We start from the raw sequence: 26552 nt of genomic DNA, 5'->3' as shown, positions 1-26552 counted from the left end.
GAAATAGGACACGGTCAGAAGAAATCATCACTTTAAACTGTCCCAAGACATTCATAGTACAATCTCTAACATCGTTCTGAGGGCCTAACTTTAACTATTGCAGGTTGCTTTCAGAATGGTTAACCACCAGTGCTTTGGAGGGAATTACTCATACATTCTTTCCATAACTTCCATTTATGTAAAGGCCAACTCCCTCACCATTGTTTGTGTATTTTAGTACTGTCATATTGCCTAATACGGCATTTCTGTTTTAATATCTGTATCATGTTTTTGAAGGTTTCACTTTCCATTAAGTTTGAACTTACCTGTCAAAGTTCTTCTCCAATTCAATTGTTTGGTTAGGATTTCTTTAAAAAATACCAACACTATCTTAATCCTTATCTGATATACTTGTGAGTAGTATTTTTTAGGCATTTATTCTTATCAGTAGACATTATTAAATACTTTATTTGCAAATCATTTTCATACATATCACTGCTTCCCAAATTTTTCCACCAAATTATTCCTGGTGGCAAAAAGGGAATGAATTTTGTGTGTCAGTTCTCTGGTGTATCTGTATACTGGTGGTGTCAGGTATGGCCTCATAGCTGTGGGGCAGTTGCTCGCACCTGCTCCTGAGCTGGTATGTATATAAGTTCTAGAGAAAAGTCTAGGTGGTTACAGTAATAAGAATTAGCTAAAGGGACTTCCCTGGTGGTCCAGTGGTTAAGAACCTGCCTTCCAATGCAGGGAACGCGGGGAACTAAGATCCCACATGCCATGGGGCAACTAAGCCCACGCATCGCAACTACTGAGCCTCTGCCCCACAACTAGAGAGCCCACGTGCCGCAACTACAGAGCCCAAGCACTCTGGAGCCCACGAGCCACAACTAGAGAGAAGCCCGCGTGCCACAACGAAAGATCCTGCATGCCGCAACTAAGACTCAATGCAACCAAAAATAAATAAATTAATTAAATTAAATTTTAAAAAAAGAATTAGCTAAAAATAAATTTAAAAGAATTAACATTTATTTGATGCTTACCACGTGTCAGATGCTTTGTTAAGCATTTTACACGCTTTTAATATTTATATCAACCTTAAGTAGTTTACATAGTTATGTCTGGATTATTTGTAAATTTCAATTAACTGATATAATATCTGTGCTTCATTTACAGAAATAATCAAAAGTTGACTGTTATACACTTGGTGCGGGATAATGTGTTTTAATTCTTAGCTAAATTACATGGCTAAATTTTCAAATTCAATACCAACCTTTCCTAACTGAATAAATGAAAAATAGGCAATTTGATGCTATGGTTGCTATGTTGGACTCAGTGTATATTACCAAGAACAGGCTAGAAGTTCCACACCCCACCCTCTCCTTCCTCTTTCCCTGTTTTGTTAGGTGAAGACATTCAATGAAGCTTGCCTGATGGTAAGGAGACCAGCCCTAGAGCTTCTGCATTACCTGAAAAACACCAATTTTGCTCATCCAGCTGTACGATACGTTTTCTGTATCCTTTCCTGCTTGCCTGGGCTATCTGAGCCAATGCTTTCCTCCCTCAAATGTGGGAAAAGAAGAAATGCTTTATTTGTTGACAGTCGAAGTGTCCCTTTTGGTGGTGTTTTCTTTTTCTTTTTTTTTTTTTTTAATTAAGAAAATACCTTTATTTTTAGCCAGAAGGGGTTAAGTCAGAATTGACACTCCTGTAATAAGAGTGCATGAAAATTCTAATATTTTGAAAATTGACAAAATTTACTTTCCTCAGGAACTTGTTTCTTTTACTCCTTGCTCTAATTGGAGATTTTTGCAGTCCTAAATTTAAAAGACATAAGTAATCTATTTTAGTGGTACTGTCAAAACAGCTTTTTTTAAAAGAATTAGGTGTGAACATATTAAATAGCATATTAATATACTCCAACTTTTGGTGGCTCATCTCTAAAATGACCCAATTCTTCATCTCATGTTGTGCTTCTCCTGTTTTAGTTTATCACTTAAGATGCTTCATTTGCAGTTGAGTAAGAAGAAAGTCCAACTCAAAATGGCTTAGGTAATAAATGATTTTTGCCTAAGGAACAGGAACATCAGGTTTAGGCTCAGGTTTGGTTATTTCAGCAATTCATTGAGGTCATCAAGAACTCAGATTCCGGGACTTCCCTGGTGGTCCTGCGGGTAAGACTCCGCTCTCCCAATGAGGGGATCCCAGGCTCGATCCCCGGTCGGGGAACCAGACCCCGCAGGCATGCCAAAACTAAAGACCCCGCACACTGCAACCAGGACCGGGGGCAGCCAAAACAAACAAATAAATATTCTTTTAAAAAAGAGAGAACTCAGATTCCTTTAATCTTTCTGCTGTCATCCTCACCATATTAGGTTTTGTCTCCAGGTTGATTTCTTCATGTTGACAAAATGGTTGCAGCAACTCCAAACATCTCATCTTCACAGAGCCATGTCCAAAGGCCAGAAAAGTAAACATTCCTTTCTTGCATTCTTTTTTTTTAAAACAAAGAAAAATTTCCCAGAAGCTTCCATCAGACATTCCCTCATTTCATATTGCCCAGAATTACGTCACACATCCATTCCTAAATCAATTCCTGGTGAGAAAAATGAAACTACTATTCCTTTCTCTTTTTTTGTAAATTTATTATTTTTTAAAATATTTATTTATTTATTTATTTGGCTGTGCCAGGTCCTAGCTGCAGCACACGCGATCTTTTTTGCAGCATGCAAGATCTTCAGTTCTGGCATGCGGGATCTTTTAGTTGCGGCATGCGGGATCTAGTTCCCCGACCAGGGATGGAACCCGGGCCCCCCGCATTGGGAGCGCGGAGTCCCAACCGCTGCAAGGTGGTGTTTTCTTTAACAGCAAGTGCTTTAGATGGCGAGAAGGGAACAGGAAAAACCCTCAGTCTTTGCCATGTTATTCATTTCTGTGCAAAACAGGATTGGCTGATACTACATATTCCAGATGGTAAGAACTTCCCTCACTATGTTGGGGTTAGTTATTCTGTTACTGTGGTAACATTGTGGCTTCAATTTTCTGACAGGGCTCTGACAACTAAGGGAGAGGTCTTTGCTCCAGTCACAGGCTGGTCTGAGTTAGTTTTGGAACCTTTTGATAATTAGAATGAAGTATTTTTTGGCGCAGCAATCCTCACTTTGATAGGTAATGCCCAAGAGCATAAACTCCCACCTTAGTGTTCACCACAAGCTTTATTGCCATCAGCCAACAACTTTGAGTACCCATAGAGCCTTTGACATGGTACTGTTTGTCAGCATTCTAGGTTGTCAGCATGGATCTTAAAAACTTAAACTCTCATACTTCGCATATATCCCTCCTTGTTTTGTTCAGTGTTGTTTGCATCCACATTTTCTGTCTTTAAAAACTGCCAGGAAGCTGAGGTGACCTTTAATCCATTTATTTGTGTATTGTGTGTAATGATAATATTTAATCTAAGATGGACCAGACCAAAAAGTAAACCTCTGAAGCAAGAAGGCTTTAAGAAATATATGTGGGAAACTAAAGTCATCTTCCATAACTTAAAGAAGCACAGAGTATTTTGAGTTGAATACAGTCACTTCCTGCCTAGTTTGTTTTCTTTTGCCTTTTGATTAGCTCATCTTTGGGTGAAAAACTGCCGGGATCTTCTGCAGTCCACCTACAACAAACAGCGCTTTGATCAACCTTTAGAGGCTTCAACCTGGCTGAAGAATTTCAAAACTGCAAATGAACATTTCTTGAGTCAGGTGACTAGACTCCCAGAAGTTTGGTGCTCTACAATCTTTTAAGATTTTTATCTTCTTTGTGCCCTGAGTACCAGTAGACTATGGAGAACTAATATTGTAGTTGGGATAACTATACCATTTTGTATTTCTTTCATACATTTTATTCACAGTGAGTTCACACGCTGAAACTCATTTATCCATGTAAAATAAAGAGGCAGCAGTAAGCTGGTCGCATCTGGTGGGTAGCAAAGTGAAGTCCAGATTGCTTCATTGACTTTTCCAAGGTGACAGCCTAAAATCCTCTAACACACATTTCAACTACATAATTTTCTCCAGATTAGATCTTTTAGGTACCAGAAACATATTCGTAAAATTATTCTCTAGTGATTCTTGCATACAGTGTCTAGGCCAGGGATTTTCAACTCTGGATATAAGTTAGAATCACCTAGGAGCCTGTTAAAAATGCAGGTGCCAAGGCTTCATCCTGGGCCTTTTTAGTCAGAATCCCTTACTATTTTGTGTGTGTTTCTTTAAGCTCCAGGCAGAAATGGGCTAGAAAGCATTCCCTTCCCTGCTGAGCTCTCTTACAAGGCTTGAAAAATAGATGAAAATAGACTCCTAATAACCTTAGCCTCCTACCCTACCTTCTTAGCTAGGGATGGGTTTATCCTTAGGCTAAGTGGCCTTTTTTGGTCTTTGTTTTATTTTTAGATAAAAGTTCAAGAGAAGTATGTCTGGAATAAGCGAGAAAGCACTGAGAAAGGCAGTCCTCTGGGAGAAGTAGTTGAACAGGTATAAAAAAAGACACTGAACGTGTACTGTGTCTAACCAGAGACAGCCTCTTGTAGGACTGCAAGCCACTGTCTCTCTTTCCCTACAGGGCATAATGCGGGTGAGGAATGCCACAGATGCAGCTGGGATTGTGCTCAAAGAGCTAAAGAGGCAAAGTTCTTTGGGTATTTTTCGCCTCCTGGTGGCAGTGGATGGAGTCAATGCTCTCTGGGGAAGGACCACACTGAAAAGAGAAGATAAAAGCCTGGTAGGAAAACTGAGTTTCTCTATTTTGGTTTCTCTGATTTCAGAAACCATCATATACATAGGCTGGGACATAGCCTTCTAGACCATGCAGTATATTTTCTTGCCTTGGAATATTTGAAATAAGATGTATAGTGAAAATAGTATCAGAAGGAGAAGATGATGCCACATTCCATCATCCACTGAATACCAAGAGCATGACAACAAAAGCTGTGTTTTCTTTCTTTGTCAGTTTTTTTCTTTCTATTCTCTTTTCAAAATGATGTTCTCTGGTCTAAGCAGAGACGATGATCAGAAGCATCAAGGAAGGGGGTGGGTTGGGGCAGTGAGTATTTTCTCCCTTGGTAACTGTTTTTTAATCTCCAGAAGCATGGCAGTTTGAGGAGCAGTGGCCATGTAGCTTATTCCAGAGGTACCTTCAGGTACTGTGGTTATGTAGTAGTTGAGGATTCTTTTTTTTCTTTTTTTTTTTTTGGCCTCACAGCACAGCTTGTGGGATCTTAGTTCCCTGACCGGGAATTGAACCCGGGCCCTCGGCAGTGAGAGCGCAAAGTCCTGACCAATGGACCTCCAGGGATTTCCCAGTTGAGGATTTTCTAGTTGTTGTCAGTGCAGATATCTCAGGGGAGCATCCGGGCAGAGCAAGTAATGTTCTCTTCTCTCCCTCTTTTCTCCCTTTCTCCTCCCTCTCACCTCTGTCTCACACATTGACCGATGTGCAGATTGCCCCAGAAGAACTAGCATTTATTTACAACCTGAGGAAAATGGTGAAAAATGATTGGGTGAGTGCATTTGATGCTTAACAGATTTCAGAAAGAAATGTATTTTCGTTTTAAAGATGTTCAACTGCCTCATTGCTAATACTTACCGGTCTCTAATTTTATGAACAGAAAGTTCTTATATCTTATTTAATTCTCATAACTGTACCAAGTTTTAAATCTATATATTTGGTTTCTTATCTTTCCACTTGACTGTAGTACACTTATTCAAAACCATTTTTTTGAAATATTGGCATAATTTCACTTTGCTGCAATTGTTCAAGGTGTTTTTATTTCTTATCAACTTTGGAAAGGATTTTGATAAATTTAAGATCATATAGCAATTTATTGTCAGAGTCAAATCGAGAATTAATAATCAATTTAGTTGCCATTTAACTGTGCTAGATCACACTGCCATACCACCATATGGCAAAAAAAAAAAAAAAAAATCTGCAGATGATTAAAATGCATTTTTCTGTCTTTTTCAAATTCAGCTTTTTCTCCTTTCTTTCAGCAAGGAGGCGCCATTGTGTTGACTGTGAGCCAGACTGGGTCTCTCTTTAAGCCCCGGAAAGCCTATCTGCCCCAGGAGTTGCTGGGAAAGGTCAAATCACTGGAAAATTTGTTTACCCTTAGATAGTCATTCTGTCTAAATATACATACATATATATATGTAATTTTTTTTTCTTGGACATAATTTCAGACTTGGAGAAAAATGGTATTCCTCTGTGACTTCAACTAGATTTCTAAAATCGTTAACACTTTACCATGTTTGCTTTACTCTTTCTCTCCGTCTATTTTTTTTTCCTGAATTATGTGACAGTAACCTGAGATATGATGCCCTCTTTTATCTCTAAATAGTACATATTTCCTAAAATCAAAGATATTCTAATGTATAACCACAGCACAATTATCAAAATCAGGAAGTTAACATTGACTGTTACCTAATCTATAGAGTATATTATGATTTTGCCAGTTATCCCAGTGTCCTTTACAGGAAAAGAAAGTCCTGGATAATGCACCGCACTCAACTGTCAAGTGTCTTTAGTCTCCTTTAATCTGGGACAGATCCTCAGTCTTTGTCTTTTATAACCTTAATATTTATATCTCTGTTTTTGAAGAGTACATGCTAGTTATCTTATGGGTTATTTTATGGGGTTGTCTGATGTTTTTTCCTGATTATATGTGATGTTAGAAGTTATATTGTGTCTTCTCAGTGCATAATATCAGAAAGCACATGGAACTTATTTCTCCTGTTACTGGCAATATAAACTTTGAACACTTAGTTAAGGTGCTCTCCACCTCATTTCTCCTCAATAAAGTTACTCTTTTCCTTTTGTAATGAATAAGTATCTTATGGAGATATACTTTGAGACTAGGTAAATATCCTTTTACTTCTCAAACTTCCCCTTACTAGTTTTAGTTTTCATCGGTGATTCTTCCCTAAATCAGTTATCATGATAATTGCAAGATGGATATTTTCTAGCTCCACCATTACTTCTAAATGTATCAGTTGGCCCTCTCTTATGTTTAAGAATTTTCCTTTCTCCCTTATGTATTTATGTATTTGTTTCAACATAGACATGTGGATTCTTATTTAATGGGTTTAGAACCCATTAAATAATTACTCTCATTATTTATTTTGCTACTTAAGTTATCCCAGATTTGGCCAGTAGGAGCCCTTCAAGCTGGCTTCTATGTCCCTTTAACATGTCCCCATCATTTTTCTCCCTACCTTTCCTCCTCTGTCCCCATCATTTCTAAGCACTTCTTTACTTTTGGCACAAGAACATGTTCCAGGGCTTCCCTGGTGGCACAGTGGTTAAGAATCCGCCTGCCAATGCAGGGGACACGGGTTCGAGCCCTGCTCTGGGAAGATCCCACATGCCACGGAGCAACTAAGCCCGTGCGCCACAACTACTGAGCCTGTGCTCTAGAGCCTGTGCTCCGCAACAAGAAAAGCCACCGCAGTGAGAAGCCTGCGCACCGCAACGAGGAACAGCCCCCGCTCACCGCAACTAGAGAAAGCCCGCGCGCAGCAACAAAGACCCAACACGGCCAAAAATAAATAAATAAATAATTTTATTTAAAAAAAAAAAAAAAGAATATGTTCCAGACAACTCATCGTATACTTTCCATGCCCCAGCCCTAAAATCAGCCATTTCTTCAAGGAGCTTTGGTTCATTTTAGAGGAGAATGGTATTTAGAAACTAAGACCTGAGTGCTAGGTATACTTACTGCTACTGGGATGTGGGTGTCACTTCTTCTAGGCCCTCCAGCAGAGTTAGTAAGTAGATATATGCACCATTCATATATACAAACATGCATGTATATGTGCTATATGCATATATGTGTTTATATATACACATCCACACACATCTGTATCTGTTTCTCTATATTAAAAAACCGTGAATCTGATACCTCTAGTTCCAGGCTAGCATCCCGGCATTCATTGTATCCTTCGCCCTTTCCATATTTGTAACCCTCTTCTCCAACGATAATCTCTCATTCACAGTGTATTTACATATTAGCTCAATCTTAGATTATAGTAAAAGTAGTTTCAGAATTGCTAACCCTTGCCTCTATATAAATAAGCTGCGAACTAGAGGGCAAAATTTTTTTTTTTTTAACTTCTGTTTTATTTAGGCTCAATATCTTTTAGAGCAGTTTTTATCTTTAGCCTAAGGGTCTTTCGTTCAAATATTCTGTTCAGAAGTTAGTTTGGGTTAGTTTCCCTCCTCCCTTCAGTGTTATGTTTGAACTTTGAAATACAGTTTGATTCATTTGTTTTAGTTTATATTCTATAATAGGATCTTTTCCCCCATCCTTGTCATTTTGTTTAATTTTTTTGAGTATATGAACTATCAAAACTGTTGTTGACTCTTGAAGTTAGAACTGTAAAAAAATTTAAACACATATACGATTATGTGTGTACACTCTCAGATAAGTGGCATTTCCCCCCCCACCCCCGCCCCTGCCGCCGCCCCTGGCCTCAAGCATTCTCTCTTTTTTAAGTATATTTGTGGCCATGTAGAGCAAGGGTAGCCAGCCCCAGAGAATGTGGAGTAGAGGAGAATAGAACAAAATCAAAGACCTTATCCTCAAAGTGTTTAAATAAACACTGATTTGTCACTTAACGAATACTGTATCTTTATCCTTTTTCTTCTCCAGGAAGGATTTGACGCCCTGGATCCCTTTATTCCCATCCTGGTTTCCAACTATAACCCAAAGGAATTTGAAAGTTGTATTCACTATTATTCGGAGAACAATTGGCTTCAACATGAGAAAGGTCAGTTGCTTAGCTTTTTCCTCTCACAGAAGAATCCCACTGAGTCAGAGCCTTGATCTCTTCTTCCCTCAGCAGCAGCCTGTAATTTGTACTTCATCTTTTTTCCCTTTATCTTGACTTCTTTCTGGCTGATTAGATGGTACAGAAGGTGTGGGGTTGGTTAAAGTTTGATTTACAAGAGACATTATATCTCTCCCTAAAATTCTCACGTTAGTCTAGAATAAGATGCTCATGCTAACAGAGGAGGTGAGACCGAACCCAGCCACTGGCAGTTTCCAGGTGATTGGGTTCCTGCCACACTCTGTCACATTTATGCATCATTCAACACACTTGGATTGAGAGGCTCATATGCTAGGACACCCCCAGAACAACTGATGCTGTGTGAGAGGCTACTCCAGCACCAAACCAAATCCTTGCTATACCTGTCCTAGTATTTGTAGATGGAAGTGTTTCAGCTGCTCATTTAACCCTTGCCCTCAGTTCTGGGTGGGTGTGGGTGTGTTGGGGGGCGGGGTGTGGAGGAAAAATAAAGGTGGTTCTGTCACTAGGTAATAGAGAATTAGCTGCAGTTGGAATAGGTTATTAAAGGAATAGGGGGAAGAGTATAAAGCAGCTGCAGCATGATGAGTTAGGAGGCACAATGGGGAGATTTCTAAAAGGAGGTTTGAGAGATTTGACAAAGTCCTTAAAGTCCAGAGGATAGTCTTGAAACAGAGGGAGAGATAGATGCTGGTTGGAGGAATAGAGACAGAAAAGGAAATTATGCATAGAAAAAATAATACTGGGGGTGGAATAAAGGCCCTAGAAGTGAGGTTTTGGGAGTGCTAATTATATCAGAATGTAATCTGGATAACGTAGCCTTTGACTACAGAATTTGCTAAGTAACACAATGCTACAGGAGAAAACTGCCAGTTATCTGTGTTTGACTCCATTTTAGCTCATACAGAAGAAGGGAAGAAGGAGCTGCTGTTCCTAAGTAATAGGAATCCCGGGCAGCTGGAGCGGCTCTGTGCCTACCTCTAAGCCATGGTCACAAGGTACGTGGAAGACAATGGACATTTCTTCTAATGGACCCAATCAGATGGGGGAGTCCTGCAGGACACAAGAAGAGCAGCCAGGCACGTGCACCTATGGGATCAGACAGGACTGCAGTCAGCTCCCAACCTTCGTTGCAGTGGGTTCCTTGTGATGTGACTGTGGTGGCAATAAGATGTCCTGAAACTAACATCAGTTTATTAGTTGTGGTTTTCACATTTTAAATAATCATGTAGCTTTTCCTAAAAAATTAAATTAAGTATCTTTCTTAAAGTGTTGTGTTATATTTATAAGATGGAAAGAGCCTTCAGATTGGCCAAATTGAATTTCTTTGGCATTCTGCTTGTTGAGACTAAATTCTACAGAAATTTTCCAGAGTTTATTCAGTTTAGGAGATTGAGACTCACAGCTTAACTTCTCCCTCCCAGACCATTCACTTCCTATTTACTCTTTTATCAATGGTCCCTGAGAACTCTCCTCAAACTCCAGCTGAGTCTGGCAACTTTGTATAGTACAGCCCCTTCCTACAGGTTCCTGAAAGAAGTAAGTTCTAAACCCCTACAGCATACATTGTATGTAGTGAATTAACATCTTTAATCCATGTAGAATAGTACTATCTGTGTACCATCTTTCTGAGATTTGAGAAAATAGTGACTCATCAATTTCAAAAGAGTCTGATTCTCTCACCGTACCCAGGTTGTTGGTTCTAAAGAGTGAGACGTTTGAGTCCCAGATCTGCTGCTTATTAGCTGTCTTTTAGCCTATTTCCTTCTTTAATTTTACCTTATCTCTGTTTCACCTTACATAAAGGTAATAATAATGCCAAACTTTCAGGGATTTTGTGAGAATTAAATCACATAATAAATATCAAGTGCCTCACACATAGTAGGCCCCCATTAAATGATAGGTAGCTACTATTTATAACTTGGATTTTATTAATGCTTTATTTAAACAATTACTATGAGAAGAGAGTCTGAATGTATATCAGCATTTTTCACTAGAGAGCCAGCTGCCCCTACCCTGAAACCACCTCCTTAAGGATTCCCTGTCAAAAATAAAACCTCCATCCCTGACCCCAGACACTTTAGCTAGACTGATGATGTTCTAGCATCAGACTCAAAGGTAACAGCCTTATAGATACTGCTTAACCAGCTCCCACAGTTGGAAAGCTTGAATCCATTTAACAAATCCCTTTTAATATAGTTCTGCTTCTCTGACTGAACCCTGACTGATACGCCTCCCAATACAGATAGTCAAGCGTTGAGATCTATCTATCTTTTCAATAGCTCAAACTCACTTCCTCCTCTCCATCCTTACTACCACTGCCTTTCATAACCCCATCGCTTCTTGTTTGAGTTACTATAATCATTTGCTAATTTGTTTCTCTGCCAACTACCCTTGGCTCCTCCCTCCAGTCTGTCTTTCACAGGGCTGCCTGAGTGAGCTCTCTAAACACAGCACATCATGCAATTCCCTTAATGTCATTCAGTGGCTTCACTATGCCTTTATTTTTGCCATGTATGGGTTACAAAGTTCAAACCATACAAAAACATTTCATGGAAAATCAGGCTCCTTTCCTCTCAGCTCCCTTTTCTAGAGGCAATCAAATTATAGAGACAAAATTCTAAAAAAATACGCATTTTTTTAAACACAATAGTGTACTTACTCTTCTATACCTTGGTGTTTCCAGGTATCTTGGAAATTGTACCTGTCAGGAGTTTTTCTTATAAATCGAGTGCCTGCTCTAAGGAATTTAAAAAGAAAAGGAAATAGGTAGCACACAGAACCTCCAAGAGGGACACTGTCACAAGCTCAGCAGCCACGGACAACATCCTAACCACAACGGGAGGGTCTGCTGTGATAAAGTCACCAGTGCTACTATGAACACTGACACTGCAGCCTGTACTAATGATAATGGCAGCTAGCCCCCAGAAACTGCAGTGCTGCTGCCTCCCAAAAAAAGCAAGATGCCACTGCTCGTACCCTTACCAGATACTTACTGGACAGGACCTGTCTGATTGACAAGCCTGATCCTTAACTGTAAATGAGGCTGGGAAATTGGCTTCCATCTTTGGAAGGCCAAGCTCATAATCAATATGCCTTATTCTCTTTCATGAATGTGGAATGGTAAGCTGTATGACTGTACTATCATTTATGTACAAAATCCTTACTGAAGAATTACCTCATTACTTTTGCAATTTGCTAAATATGGATTCTTAATTTTTTTCCAAATACTCTATCATAATCTACCCTATCTAGTCCCCTTTTTTTCTTAAGATCCTTCTACTGCAGACCTGATCCTCATGCCCCAATTTTTTTTGTCTCCATGCTAAGCCTGCTGCACAGCTGGTCTCTTGGGGCCTTTCTTCATCACTCAGGTAGACTGAATTCAGAATGAAAAGTAAGACGCAAAACTGTCTTTATTTCCAGATGACATATTCCTGTATATAGAAAACCTTAGGAAATCTCAAAATAATCTACTAGAACTAAAAACAAGTTCAACAAGGTCACAACAATACTACAAGATTAATATACAAAAACCAATTGTATTTCTCTATACTAGCAATGAAAAATCCAAAAATGAAATTAAGAAAGTAATTCTGGGGACTTCCCTCGTGGTGCAGTGGTTGAGAATCCGCCTGCCAATGCAGGGGACACGGGTTTGATCCCTGGTCCGGGAAGATCCCACATGCCACGGAGCAACTAAGCCTGTGCGCCGCAACTACTGAGCCTGCACTCTAGAGCCTACAAGCCACAACTACTGAGCCCGCGCACCTAGAGCCCGTGCTCCATAACAAGAGAAGCCACTGCAATGAGAAGCAGAAGCCCGTGCACCACAGTGAAGAGTAGCCCCCGCTCACCACAACTAGAGAAAGCCTGTGCACAGCAACGAAGACCCAACGCAGCCAAAAATAAATTTATTTTTTAAAAAAATTAAAAACTTGAAGAAAAGACATATAAGTGGCTGACAGGATAATGAAAAGATGCTCAACATCACTACCGATTAGGAACAAATCGAAACCACAGTAAGATACCACCTCACACCCACTAGAATGGCTATAAATCAAAAAGACAACAATAACAAGTGTTGGGGAGGATGTGGAGAAAAAGGAACCCTCCATGGGAATTCCCTGGAGGTCCAGTGGTTAGGACTCAGTGCTCTCACTGCCAAGGGCCTGGGTTCAATCCCTTGTCAGGGAACTAAGATCCCATAAGCTGCGGGGTGCAGGAAAAAAAAAAGGAACCCTCGAACATTTCCAGTGGAAATATAAAATGGAAATATATTTTCAGAAAACAGTTTGGCAGTTCCTAAAAATGTTAAGCACGAAGTTATCACATGACCCAGCAATTCCACCCCTAAGTATCTACCCTAAAGAAATGAAAATATGTCCACACAAAGACTTGTGTTCAAGCAGCATGAGACTATTCATAGCAACATTATTCATAATAGCTAAAAAGTAAAAATAATCCAAATATCTATCGACTTGTAAACGGATAACGGATAAAAATTAGCAAAATACTAATACATACTACAACATGGGAACTCAAAAACCTTATGCTGAGACTCCAAACACAAAAAAATACATTTATATGATTATATGAAACATCCAGAAATGGCAAATCTGTAACGGCAAAAGTAGATCAGTGGTTGCCTGGTGTTAGAGGTAGGAACAGGGTTTACCTGTAATCACACAGGAAGAATCTTTTGGGGGTGATGTAAATGCTTTAAAACTGAATTGTGGTGATTGCACAACTCTTTATTTACAAAATCATACACTTAAGATGGATGTAAGTGACACCTCAATATCATTTACTGTATATAAATAATACCTCAATAAGGGTGTTAAAAAAAAAAAAAAAAACTGCAGTCAGACTTCTTCCTTCCCTCTATTCTTCACCGGGTTCATACCTTCATCAAGGTCTGAGACTCTCCCAGCCTCTTCTGGTTTCCTGAGATGTCCCCACACAGGCATTTCCCCAATAAAGCACATGCATGTATAATCCCATCTTGGTGTTTGCTTCTGGCATATAGTATACTGTCTTCAAGAGACAAAGTTGCGAGTCCAAAAAAGATACACCATGCAAACACTAACCAAAAGAAAGCTGGTTCATCTATATTACTATCAAAGTAGATATTAAGGTAAAACAGCATTATTTGAGAAAAAGAGGGATAGTTTATAATGGTGGAAGTTTCAATCCATCAGGAAAATAAAACTGTAAAGTAGTATGCAGTAATAACATAGCCTAAGAAAATAAAAACTGACAAAATTACAAGGAGATAGACAATCATAGCGGGAGAGTTAATATACTTCAGTGGGAGAAGATATTTTCAACACAAGTAACTGACAAAGGGCTTGTATTCAGAATAAAGTACTTACTCCTACAAATGGATGAGATGACCCAAAAGAAAAATGGGCAAGAGACTTGAACATGCCCTTCACAAAAGTGGCTATTCTAATGGTGATAAACATAAAAAGGTGCTCTCAGTCTCACTAATAATCAGGAAAACTAAAACCAATGATATGGACTAAAAATTTTTAATGTTGTCAAGGTTATGGAACATCACCTGAAAACACTCCTACACTGGTGGTAAAACTGTAAATTGGTAAATTTAGAAAAGTTTGGTGTTATTTACCATATTCAAACATACCCATCCTTGTGATTCAACAATTACACTCCTAGGTATATACACAACAGAAATGTGTGCATGTCCACATGCACAAGAATGTTAACTGTAGCACCTAAGAGCCCCAAACTGGAAACAATTCCAAAGTCTATTATCAGAGTAGATCATTTGAGGTATATTTCTACAATGGTATTCTGAAGCAATGAAAATGAACTATAAGTATATGCAAGAACAGGGAAGAAGTTAACAATAATTGAGCAAAAGGCAGACGCAAAAGAATATGTACTCTGATTGACTTACATTACATAGATACAGAGAGACAGACAGACCGAGCCAGTCCACAGGGTTAGAAGTCAGGAAGGCTGTCAGTTTTGTACAGGAAGGAGAGGACACGTGAGGCTTTAGGGTAGCGTCTAGTGTTCTGGCAAGGTTTTATTTTTTGCCTGAGTCGCTATTAGCCAGCAGAAGTATCCTGTGAAAAAAGACACAACAGCTGCAAGAGCCGTCAGGTAGGAGTAGGTAGGAGAATCTTTAGTGAGCTGCGCCAGGGACCCCCCAGGGGATGCAAAGAACCCAGCGCCAAGAACGCTCCAGCACGTCACTTGAGCCCTGGTGCCGAAAACTTCCGGCCTGCGCCACTGTGCCCCGCCCCTCGACAACAACGACTGATAAGCAAGACTGTTCCACGCCAGGAAGAGGCGGGGTATGAGGAGCGGTGTCATTAAAGCCCAACGAATCGTTTATCTTATGGGAAAGGATGTGTTTATGGGCCAATAGGACGCCGGGAATAAGGCCCCACCCACAAGCCTGCTGAGCCAATCGGCAAGGAGCAGCGAGTGGGCAGGCTGTGGCTGTGCTACCCAGCGGAGCCGCGCAGCATGGCGGGTGGGGCCCGGGAGGTGCTCACTTTGCAGTTGGGACATTTTGCGGGTTTCGTGGGAGCGCACTGGTGGAACCAGCAGGTAAGGTCTCTGGACGGCTGCCTCAGCTGAACCTTTCCGGATCTCCAGTCCTTGCTTCCGGCCTGTTCCTCTCGCCACCCGAGTCCAGTCCTTCCTCTGTGCCTCCCCAGGATGCTGCGCTGTGCAGGCCGACCGATGCCAAAGAACCGCCGGGAGAGCTGTGCCCCGACGTCCTGTACCGGACCGGCCGGACGTTACACGGCCAAGAGACGTACACGCCGAGACTCATACTCATGGATCTTAAGGGTTAGGTGGTGGCTGGAGTCAGCCAATTCCCAGTGTTCCCCTTCGCGTGTGGAGTCTCTAGCATCCGTTCGCTTCAAGATCCTTGACCCCGACTATACTAGGCTGAAGGACCAGAGATGAGGAGCCATAGGGAGAGCTAACCACAGTATGCCAACAACACCTGAGGGGACGCAAGAAAGCAAAATTTTATTCCGTTCAAGAGCTATCTCTGGAATGGGCTACTTGTCCCTAGACACAGTGAGATGTTGAACTGTGGCGCTCCTGTAGAACCACTGGGTGTGGTCTTTGCCCAGGTCCCAAAGCTAAGGACTAAGCTGGGAAATGAAGGATGGAATCTACATTCTCCTAGGCAAGGGTTTTTTTCAACCAATGTCTAATCAAGAAAGCTTGGAAGGGCCAAGTGCTGGAGTGATGATGACAGCAGGTTGTCAGGTGATCAGAGGAAGGTTAGCTGAACGATGGGAGGGACAGGGCTTTACCTACCATTGTCTGTTATTTTTGTACAGGTAGTCTGAGCTCCCTAAAACAAGAAGGTGGACTCTACAGGGACAAACAGCTAGATGCTGCAATAGCATGGTACTTGTGATGTTTGGAGAGGAGTTGGGAAGGAGCACAGGAAGCTGGAGAACTCAGGGAAACTGACACTAAGATCAATCTCCAATTTCTTTCAGGCAAGGGAAGCTCACCACACACAAAGAGGAACTCTATCCCAAGAACCCTTATCTCCAGGACCTCCTGAGTGCAGAGGTGAGGGCCTCTGCCCTGAACTTTTAAGCCCGGTGCTACAACCAGAGTGCCTCCACTGGGGCAGAGAAAAAGAGAATTTTAGCCATCTTAAATGCCCTAGAATGGTATTTTGAGGAAAAGCACTTCTTTCTCCTACTAAAGGACTGTGAGTACGTGAACGGAAAGGAGGTTGTAGGGTGCGGCCAGCAAAATCAGGGAGGATAAATCAACTTTTGCGTCTAGACGGCCTGGACCTAAATGTAGATTTTCTCATCCCTCCCAGGGAGTGCTGAGTAGTGATGGTATCTGGAGGGTCAAATCCATTCCCAATGGCAAAGGTGAGACTTCTCCAGATACTGCAAAATGGGGAATGGGGCAGAGCAGGAACATGGAGAAAGGTACGTTTCCTCTGCTTTTTCTTCAGGTCCCCCACCATTCACCACCGCTACAACTCCAAAACCAGTTATCCCCACTGAGGGCAGCATCAGAGTCTGGTCAGACTTTCTCAGAGTCCCTCTCCATCCCCGAAGCATCTGTATGATTCAGAAGTACAACCATGATGGGTATGGAGGGCCCCAGAGGCTGTGAGGCAAGAAACTGGGTCCCCACTAATGTTGGATGAGGCTCTTGAGGCCATCTTCCCTGCCCTCCTCCAATACAAGAGCTCTTGGGCGGAGGGATGGAAGTGGGGGAGTCCTGTAAATCCTGGACTGTTGTTTATGCATGGCAGGGAAACAGGTCGCCTGGAGGCTTTTGGCCAAGGGGAGAGTATCCTGAAGGAACCCAAGTACCTGGAAGAGCTGGAGGACAGGCTGCACTTCTACGTGGAGGAGTGCGACTACCTGCAGGTAGCTGCGTGGCGTGGCGGGCACTTGGGTAGAAACTCCCCTCATCCTGCCGACTTTCGCCATTCACCTCTCTCCAGGGCTTCCAGATCCTGTGTGACCTGCACAATGGCTTCTCTGGGGTAGGCGCCAAGGCCGCAGAGTTGCTACAAGACGAGTATTCAGGGCGGGGAATAATAACCTGGGGCCTGCTCCCTGGTCCGTACCGCCTCGGGGTGAGTAGTTCTTGTGGGGAGAAACGGTCACAGGGTAAGGAGGGAGAAATGAGGATAGCCCAGTGAGAAAGTTGCTTAAAACAAACTACTCTCATTTCTTTCACCAGGAGCCCCAGAAAAACATCTACCGTCTGTTAAACACAGCTTTCGGTCTGGTGCACCTGTCTGCTCACAGCTCTCTGGTCTGCCCCTTATCCTTGGGTGGGAGCCTGGGGCTGCAACCTGAGCCACCTGTCAACTTCCCTCACCTGCAATATGATGTAAGGCTCGATGCTCTCGTTCTGACTGCAGCTAGTGACAGGGCAACACACACACACGCACGCACGCGCTCACCGAGTCAGCCTTTATCTGCTACTGGCTCTATTCTTGAAGCCTCAGCTTGAACTCGGCTCTGATGTGGCCTCTTAGATGACACTGTCCTACGCTTATCCAGCCCTGGGCCAAACACACCGGTGCTTTGTCCCAAAGCCTGTGGGCCTCTCTGCCATTACTATTCTGCCTCCACACTCTCTTTTCCACACCCAGAAGGCCAAGTGCTCTTCTCTGTATCCTCTTTACAGGCCGCTCTGCCCTTCCACTGTGGCGCCATCCTGGCTACAGCCCTGGACACAGTCACTGTTCCTTATCGCCTATGCTCCTCGCCGATTTCCATGGTTCATCTGGCTGATATGCTGAACTTCTCTGGGAAAAAGGTATTAAGCTTTGTGAGGAGATGGGTCAGAGCTGAGAAAAAGCTCTATAACTTGATTTCTTCCTTACCTTTAGGTGGTCACAGCAGGAGCAACCATCCCCTTCCCCTTAGTTCCAAGCCAATCCCTCCCTGATACGCTGATGCAGCTTGGAGAGGCCACCCCATGGACCCCACTGTCTGCATGTGGGAACCCTTCTGGAACATGCTGCTTTGCCCAGTCCGTGGTGCTGAGGGGTCTAGACAGAGAATGCCACACCAGGTGAGGGCTGGTGGTCCTTAGGAGCCCTTGTCAGACTTCTGTTTCACATCCTTTTCTCATACGTCTGGATATTCTAATGGCGCTGCCCTGCTCTCCTTCCCTCTGGCCCACTTAAAAGAAAAAAAAGACTGTGAGCATCCCGATCCAGCTGATGGCCCGAGAACCTAAGTCCTAGTTTCTCATTCATGCTGCCACAGATTAAAGGTGGTTTTGGCTTTGTTCTGGCAGTCAGCTCACCCCAGGGACACCTCTGCCCTCCCTGCTCCACGCGTGCACCACCGGGGAAGAAGTCTTGGCCCAGTATTTGCAGCAGCAGCAGCCTAGAGTCAGGAGGTCAGTATAATGCTTGCTCCTGCTCTCCTCCCAGACCTCCGACCTCCCCTGACTTTTTCTCACTCAGCTGCTGTCCTCTTGCCCCACAGCTCTTCTCATCTGCTGCTGACTCCCTGTAAGGTGGTTCCTCCTTACCCCTACCTCTTCTCCTCAAGCCTCAGCCAGCAGGGTTTGGTTCTGGATGGTCCCCCAACAGGGGCAGGTATGTAGGAGGTGAAGAAAACCAAGAGGTTTTCAAGCATGGGAGAGTTTTACTATAACCCTTCCTGGATAAAGGTACTTTGGAAATTCCCAGTTTGACGTGCCTTTATTCACTCTGTGGCTCCTGAGAGAAGTGTTCTTCCTCTGGGGTGCTGGTATACAAAGGGGAGAGCACACAAAACTTATTGAGTTTACTATACAATCAAGTCTACCAGAGGCCCAGACTTCCCTGTGTGTGCAACAGAGTCCCAAGGGTAGGACAGTGGTCCGTTCACAGGGCTCCCGTTTCTCTCCCTCCGCAGCCGTGGAGAGCATCCCAGTGCTCGGGGCCCTCTGCTCCTCTTCATCCTTGAACCGGACCCTGGGAGATTTGGCCAAAGATCTCGCCAGACTCGACCTGCGGCGCTGGGCCAGCTTCATGGATGCTGGAGTGGAACAGGATGACCTAGAGGAGATGCTGCAGGAGCTACGCAGCCTGGCCCAGTGCTACCAGAGTGGCGACAGCCTCATGGACTAAGCCGCCAAGAAAAGGAAAGAGCTAGTTTACAATAAAAACTGCTGGATGCAGGAGCTCAGGGTCTTGGGACTGGCTACACTGACATACGCATTTATTACATTTAGAAACACTGTGATCAGATCACACAACAATAAATATGTACCACCAGACAAAAAAGGAAATAAAAAAACACACAGAAAAGGAACTGAGCTGCACTCTCCCTCAATGCTCTTTACAACGTAGATTTCTAAGGTCTTCATAAAAGACACACAGGATGGCAGGGCCATCCAACCCCCAGCCTGCCATTGTCCTTGTCCCTGGCCCCCTGCTCCTCCAGCTCCTCATACTGAGCTCAAGGGTTTTACAAGCAAAGTACAGCCACCCTTCCCCCGATCAGGGTGCCTGTTGGATTCGATCCTGTGCAGATGACACCCTCACGCTCCCAGGGTCTCACTCATCCAGCTCTTCCTCAGACAGAAGGTCCCCGTGGTCAGACAGCTGGTCTGTATTGCTGGTACTGGTGGCATCGTCCTCATCCTCGGAGCTGGCCTCGCAGGCTGTGTGGAAGAGCTGCATGAGTTCTCGAAAACGATGGGAAACCTAGGAGGAGAGGAGGCGGCTTGCATTCACCTTTCTTAAGTTAGTAACATTTTAACATTTACTAAGCACTATATCCCAATCTGAACAATCTTGTTTGTTCTACACAGTAAGGCGGTGAGGGCTGTGCCCTCCTTATAGATAAGGAAACTCGGGTTAAAAGGCTAAACATTTTGCCCAAAGTCACATTCCTTCTAAAAACAAAACTAGAATGCAATCCCTGGGGCTTCTACCTCAAAATTCAATGCCCTCTCTCTTCTAGAGCCACGACTAACCGTGCTGACAAGTCAAGGTCTTCCTCAGGGCAGACCTTTATAATCACCAGTCACCTCTTAGTTGGCCAACCTGTCCTCTTCCTTTCCTTGGTTCCTCTGGAGCTTGAAGCTCTAGCAGGGTTTCCCCTACTTACCTCAGTAGGGGTCTTATTTCCCAGCTGCTGGGAGATGATGCTAAAAGTCTGCGGCTGTGCTCCTTGCTCCTGGCACATGGTCAGAATCACGCGGTCAGCTTCCCTGGAATCCACATAAGGCAATTAATCTGAATCAGTAACATGGGTGTGTTCCATGCATTTTCCAAACACACTCCCACATCCATCCCCACCTACCTTGTCCACAGGACAACCTTTTCCCCCGTGGAGCTGACCTTGCTGTTGTTGGCACACACTGTAGCTTCCGTGGCCTTTGTCTGCGGCTCCCCCACTGGACCCTTGCCCTGTATTCCACTGTCTTTAGCCAAACCTCCTCTAGGGGCTTTGGGAGAAGTCTCTGAGGTGTCAGTTCCTGATGAAGAAGATTCATGGACAGGAGACACCCCGTCTGCTGTCACCCCAGCTCTACTGGAAGGCAGCCAGCTCTCCTGAGTATCTGGTTTCCCAGACACCTGTCTTCCCCCTAAATCTCCGGTCCTTGAGGAAACAGGACTCGGGAAGGAAGCAGGGGGTTCAACGGTTCCAGGCAATTTCTCAGTTTCTGAAGCACTCCAGACCAGCATGGAAGCCTCTGACTCACGCCCTGGCTTATGGCCCTCGCCCTCATCCTGAAGTCTGGGGGATGCCATGGGGCAGGAGAGAACCTCAGGCCCAGCCTGGTTACTCCTAACAGCGCACAGCACAGTTCCAGTTTTGGAGGGAAGCTGAAGAGTCTCTGGTGAGCAGGGCGGTGGGCCATCGAGGAGGAGCTGGTCTGTAAAAGTCACTTCTTGAGGAGACAGCAAAGTGCTCCCTGCTGCCAATCCTGTTTAGGAGGAAAATAAGGATCTAAGGGTATGGACAGGGTCACAATGCATCTAAGGACTACAAATTACCACGGGGTCACTCTGGCAAGCTACCGTGATAAAGTTCTAAGGTCCAAGAGTGAGGTGAGGTGGGGGGCTAGGGTTGCTTATATAAAGATATGAAGTCCGACTGCCAAAGCTGAGAATGGCTGAGGCTTTAGAATGCAGACCATAGAGGATCTGGAGACAAGGGGAAGGGGTTCAGGAATGGGAACACAAGAAGAAAATGCTGGGACTTCCTGGTGGTGCAGTGGCTAAGAATCCGCCCGCCAATGCAGGGGACACGGGTTCGAGCCCTGGCCCGGGAAGATCCCACATGCCATGGAGCAACTAAGCCCGTGAGCCACAACTACTGAGCCTGCGCTCTAGAGCCCACGAGCCACAACTACTGAAGCCTGTGCGCCTAGAGCCTGTGCTCCGCAACAAGAGAAGCCACCGCAATGAGAAGCCCGCGCACTGCAAGGAAGAGTAGCCCCACTCGCCGTAACTAGAGAAAGCCCGTGCGCAGCAACGAAAACCCAACGCAGCCAAAAATAAATAAATAAATTTATATTTTTTTTAAAAAAAGAAGAAAATGCTGGATCGTGTTGATTTGTAGCACTCTTATTTCTGCAAGAGGATTGAGGCCACGGGAAAGAAAATTAAGGCTGGACAGTAAGGATTTCCTACTGGTTTATTAGTAAAAGAGGTGGTAGTCCATCCCTGAAAAGACTAATATTATCCAGGCTCAAAGACGTTCTTGCTTGAAGTATGTGAGAATGAGACAGAAGTAAAGGGAGCAAGGCTGGGTGGGCAGCTGGATGACTCACCTGGAACAGGCATCTCTCCCTTCCTGGTACTCCTGCCAGTCTTGCTCTGGGTTGCCTCAGTGCTTTCTCGCTCCTCTGGGGCTTCCTCCTCCATCACGTCCTTGCCCTGCCCAGCTTCCTTAGCACCAGGCACAGGACTGGCCTCTCCGTGGGGGCTGCCGCCCACCAACTCATGGGGCTCCTTGCTCTTGTAGGATTTGCTGTCACAGACCTGCAGGGATGGCCTTCTGGGTCAAGGGTCTCCTGACCTCTTTTGTCTTAGGGGCCGACCAAAGGAAGATCAACCCTGCCATGATGCTCAGCAAGTCAACCAACATGCATGCCTGCTCCAACAATTTTAAATGGCCCAAAAAAGAGGGCTGGATTCTACCAATCCTCTAACCAAGGACTGTATTTCTGCTGCCAACCGACCCTACTTTAGAGAACCAGCATTACCTTTAGGCTATTTCCTCACACAGGTTTGTTTCATTAAAAAAAAAAAAAATCTAAGAGGGAAATATATGAACTGGTTGATTCTTCCCTATTCCAAAAGCTTCACCTACAAGATTCTCTTTAAAAAGCAAAATCCATTATACATATATTTTTAAAGATTCTATTTATTTTGCATACACACACTAATGTGTATGTGTACGGCATATTACTTATCCACATGTAATCTTTTTAGGAATTCAATAAGGTACACATCTGTGGTAGCAAACAATACCCCAAACAGCAAGGCAACCTGGGGGTTGGCCTAGGCAGCTCCGATACCCCTTGGTACCAGTTCCCTCCTCACCTTGCTGCTGCAGTGGCTACAACTTCTCCTCTTGCTCTTCTTCATCTTGGAGTCAGGACCTCCCTCATGGCAGGAGCAGGCACAGTCCTTGGCCCCATCTGGCCACTCAGCCTCCTAGGAGACACTTGGGCTTGGTTAACTGCCAAGCATTTTTGGTACCAATAGAGGGAGCTAAGTTGTGAGCCATCTGAACAAGCCCGCCCCCTGACCCCCTCCCCCGCTTCCTTTCTCTTTCATTATACATCATCTCTTCACGTTGCCTGGGGAAATCAATGCCCAAACTCAAAGCCTACTATGAATCCCTGAAACAATCCGTAAATGACCCAAAGACTGACATATCCCAATTGCCCAGATGTTTCAAGAAATATTTAAGTGAAACATAATCTGAGGCAAAGTCACTGGAGAGCTCCCTCATGAGATACGATCTACTCACTCGTCTGTCTTTGTTTCTGTCTCCCTGTGCCTTGAGCTCTCCCCTCTCCTCCAATCCCCTTGAGAGAGGGCTTTGTACATATGGAAGGCTCACTCAATGATACTCTCTGTTCAACAAACCCAAGACATAAGTACCATTATTATCCCCACTGACAATGAAGAAACTGAAACAAAGAGAGATTAAATAAATTGCCCAAGGTCATTCAGCTACTAAGAAGCAGTTTTCCCGAAGAAAGAGTACAAGCAAGACACGTAGTAAAGGGAAGTGGACTAAAAAGACTATTTCTTGAAGAGCAACAGACAGCAGTGAGTACAAGCAGACTCTGGAGCCAGACAACGTGGGCTCAGGTCCCAGCGCTGCCCCTGATTCAACATCAGACCATGGCAATGGCCCCTCTCTGCAATTCAGTTTCCTCTTCTATAAAATGCAAACAAGAGCAATCTTTTCATAGGGTTATTGTGAGAGTTAAACGAGTGAATAGTCCATGTAAAATACAAGAGACACGGGATACTCTGGAATACAGCTCAGTATTAGCTGCTGTCATTATTATTAAAATGAGGAATCCTGGTTCTATTTCTTCACAAGAACAGAAAGGAAGAAGACCCAACGACAAGAGAAATAGCTCTGAGCTAGAGAAACAGATCCTTCTAATGAGGCAATCATGGGTGGGACCTCTTCAGCAGCTGCACCGTTCTTCCCATGGGCTCTGCATGTCCACAGCAGCCTGACCTTTGGTTCCTGCTCCATGACTGCCTCAGATCACAGAGGCTTTTGCACCACCCTAAGCCAGAGGACCACTCAGACAGAAAACTCAAGGCTTGATTCATGAAAGATGGATAATCCCCAACAACCTGGTGTACCTTATCATGATTTTGGACCCCAATCTCTTTTCTTCTTTTGTTCTTTGAGGCTGTGGGTATCTTGGGAGGTTCCTCTTCCTCTTCCACATCAGGCAGTACCACTTCTTCAAAGCCATCAAACTGGGGAGGAGTTGGTGCCACTCAACACAGACTCTGGGCAGATATCCCTCCTATACATGGCCTTCCCCCTTCACAACCCTACGGCAGCCTCACAGCCTGTACCTCATACTCTTTCTCCTCAGTCCAATTGATCTCTTCAAAGTCACCCATACGGCTAGCTGCTGGGCGCAGATGGTCAAAGAAGATGGAGAACTCATCCTGTAGGTGGTCATGGCCTTTGAGGAGCTGCCACATCTGTGTCTTGAGCTGGGGAGAGTTGCAGAAGGAAAGATGAAGTCTCCAGAGCCTCTCTAGGCCACCATTCCAAATCAATCCCACATACTTCTGGGTTCTACTTTCCTAGTTAACTGGGAGACACACAGAAGCCTCTCTTTGATAACTAAGAACTCTTAAACTTCCTCTCCCTCCTTACTTGCCTACAAAGCAGGGGTATAGGCAGACCTCGTTTTAGTGTCTTTGCTTTACTGCACCTCACAGATGCTGTGTTTTTTACAAATTGAAGGTTCGTGGCAACCCTGTGTCGAGCAAATCTATCAGGACCATTTTTCCAACACCATTTGCTCATTTCATGTCTCACTGTCACATTCTGGTAATTCTCACAGTATTTCAAAATTGTTCATTATTATTATATTTATCATGGCGATCTGTGATCAGTGATCTTTGACATTACTACTGTAATTGTTTGGGGGCACCATGAACCACACCCATATGAGAAGTGAACTTAAAAGATAAAACACTGTATGTGTTCTGACTACTCCATCGACCGACTGTTCCCCCATCTGTCTCCCTCTCCTTGGGACTCCCTATACCCTGAGACAATTAGGCCAATTTCAGTTGAACACTTAGGCCCTACAAAGCCTCAAAGTGTTCAAGTGAAAGGTACAGTCGCACATCTCTCACTTTAAATCAAAAGCTAGAAATGATTAAGCTTAGTGAGGAAGGCATGTCTAAAGTCGAGACAGGCCAAAAGCTAGGCCTCTTGTGCCAAACAGTTAGCCAAGCTGTGAAAGCAAAGGAAAAGTTAGTGAAGGAAATTAAAAGTGCTACTCCAGTGAACACACAAATGATAAGAAAGTAAAGCAACCTTATTGCTGATATGGAGAAAGTTTTTGTAGTCTAAGATCAAACCAGAATATCAAACCAGTGACAACATTCCCTTAAGTCAAAGCCTAATCCAGAGCAAGGCCCTCTCTTCAGTTCTATGAAGGCTGAGAGAGGTGAGAAAACTGCAGAATAAAATTCTGAAGCTAGAAGAGGTGGTTCATAAAGTTTAAGGAAAGAAGCCACCTCTACAACATAAAAGTGCAAGATGAAGAAGCAAGTGCTGATGTAGAAGCTACAAGTTATCCGTAAGATCTAAGATAATTAATGAAGGTAGCTACACTAAACAACAGATTTTCAGTGTACAAAAAGCCTTTTATTGGAAGAAGATGCCATCTAGGACTTTCATAGCTAGAGAGGAGAAGTCAATGCCTGGCTTCAAAGCTTCAAAGAAGGGCTTCCCTGGCGGCGCAGTGGTTGAGAATCTGCCTGCCAATGCAGGGGACACGGGTTCAAGCCCTGGTCTGGGAAGATCCCACATGCCGCGGAGCAGCTGGGCCTGTGAGCCACAATTACTGAGCTTGTGCGTCTGGAGCCTGTGCTCTGTAACAAGAGAGGCCGCGATAGTGAGAGGCCCGCGCACCGCGATGAAGAGTGGCCCCCGCTTGCCACAACTAGAGAAAGCCCTCGCACAGAAACAAAGACCCAACACAGCCATAAATAAATAAATAAATATTTAAAAAAAAAAAAAAAAGCTTCAAAGAACAGGCTGACTCTCTCTTGTTAGGGGCTAATGCAGCCGGTGACTTTAAGTTGAAGCCAATGCTCATTTACCATTCCAAAAATCCTAGGGTCCTTCCGCATTATGCTAAATCTACTCTGCCTCTGCTCTTTTAAATGGAACAACAAAACCAGGATGAAAGCACATCTGTTGACAACATGGTTTACTGAACATTTTAAGCCCACTGTTGAAACCTACTGCTCAGGAAAGAGTCCTTTCAAAATATTACTGCTCAGTGACAATGCACCTGGTCACCCAAGAGCTCTGATGGAGATGTACAACGAGATTAATGTTGTTTTCATGCCCACTAGCATAACATCCATTCTGCAGCCCATGGATCAAGGAGTAATTTTGACTTTCAAGTCTTAGTACTTTAGAAATACATTTCATAAGGCTACAGCTGCCACAGATAGTGATTCCTCTGATGGATCTGAGCAAA

At 43.8% G+C, this 26552-nt stretch overlaps 3 protein-coding genes across 11 annotated transcripts in view; 2 read left to right on the top strand and 1 right to left on the bottom strand.

Annotated features, from left to right (window-relative positions):
• DAP3 (death associated protein 3) overlaps positions 1 to 10097 on the top strand; it is a 28596-nt gene extending 18499 nt beyond the window's left edge. For all 3 annotated transcript variants that reach the window (XM_061183342.1, XM_061183340.1, XM_061183341.1), the window contains exons 5-13: positions 1386 to 1494; positions 2860 to 2952; positions 3598 to 3728; positions 4419 to 4499; positions 4588 to 4746; positions 5465 to 5524; positions 6015 to 6104; positions 8672 to 8789; positions 9727 to 10097. In XM_061183342.1, coding sequence (XP_061039325.1) covers positions 1386 to 1494; positions 2860 to 2952; positions 3598 to 3728; positions 4419 to 4499; positions 4588 to 4746; positions 5465 to 5524; positions 6015 to 6104; positions 8672 to 8789; positions 9727 to 9812 — 927 coding nt within the window. In that variant the 3' untranslated portion in view covers positions 9813 to 10097. The remainder of the gene's footprint in view (positions 1 to 1385; positions 1495 to 2859; positions 2953 to 3597; positions 3729 to 4418; positions 4500 to 4587; positions 4747 to 5464; positions 5525 to 6014; positions 6105 to 8671; positions 8790 to 9726) is intronic.
• A 5185-nt stretch (positions 10098 to 15282) lies between these two features.
• MSTO1 (misato mitochondrial distribution and morphology regulator 1) lies at positions 15283 to 19625 on the top strand. Its single transcript, XM_061183328.1, has 14 exons — positions 15283 to 15413; positions 15524 to 15659; positions 16166 to 16235; positions 16331 to 16406; positions 16669 to 16723; positions 16810 to 16948; positions 17116 to 17233; positions 17311 to 17445; positions 17553 to 17705; positions 18006 to 18137; positions 18211 to 18395; positions 18624 to 18728; positions 18818 to 18930; positions 19232 to 19625. Exons 1-14 carry the CDS (start codon positions 15330 to 15332, stop codon positions 19444 to 19446), a joined length of 1716 nt encoding a protein of 571 aa, XP_061039311.1. The 5' UTR covers positions 15283 to 15329; the 3' UTR covers positions 19447 to 19625.
• The window catches only part of GON4L (gon-4 like), a 90623-nt gene continuing 83094 nt past the window's right edge, over positions 19024 to 26552 (bottom strand). For 6 of the 7 annotated variants that reach the window (XM_061183320.1, XM_061183321.1, XM_061183322.1 and 3 more), the window contains 7 exons: positions 24394 to 24537; positions 24172 to 24291; positions 22879 to 22992; positions 22104 to 22314; positions 20627 to 21254; positions 20432 to 20534; positions 19024 to 20025 (listed from right to left, as the gene is read on the bottom strand). In XM_061183320.1, the coding sequence (XP_061039303.1) occupies positions 19876 to 20025; positions 20432 to 20534; positions 20627 to 21254; positions 22104 to 22314; positions 22879 to 22992; positions 24172 to 24291; positions 24394 to 24537 (1470 nt within the window). In that variant the 3' untranslated portion in view covers positions 19024 to 19875. Of the gene's footprint in view, positions 20026 to 20431; positions 20535 to 20626; positions 21255 to 22103; positions 22315 to 22878; positions 22993 to 23311; positions 23418 to 24171; positions 24292 to 24393; positions 24538 to 26552 lie in introns of those variants that run through there. The other variant, XM_061183325.1, reaches the window with a different exon arrangement.

This window comes from Eubalaena glacialis, chromosome 3 (genome assembly GCF_028564815.1).
Source record: "Eubalaena glacialis isolate mEubGla1 chromosome 3, mEubGla1.1.hap2.+ XY, whole genome shotgun sequence".
NCBI classification, from domain to species: domain Eukaryota; kingdom Metazoa; phylum Chordata; class Mammalia; order Artiodactyla; family Balaenidae; genus Eubalaena; species Eubalaena glacialis.
Note: the sequence above shows the minus strand (reverse complement) of the source record. Positions and strands in the feature narration are given on the sequence as shown.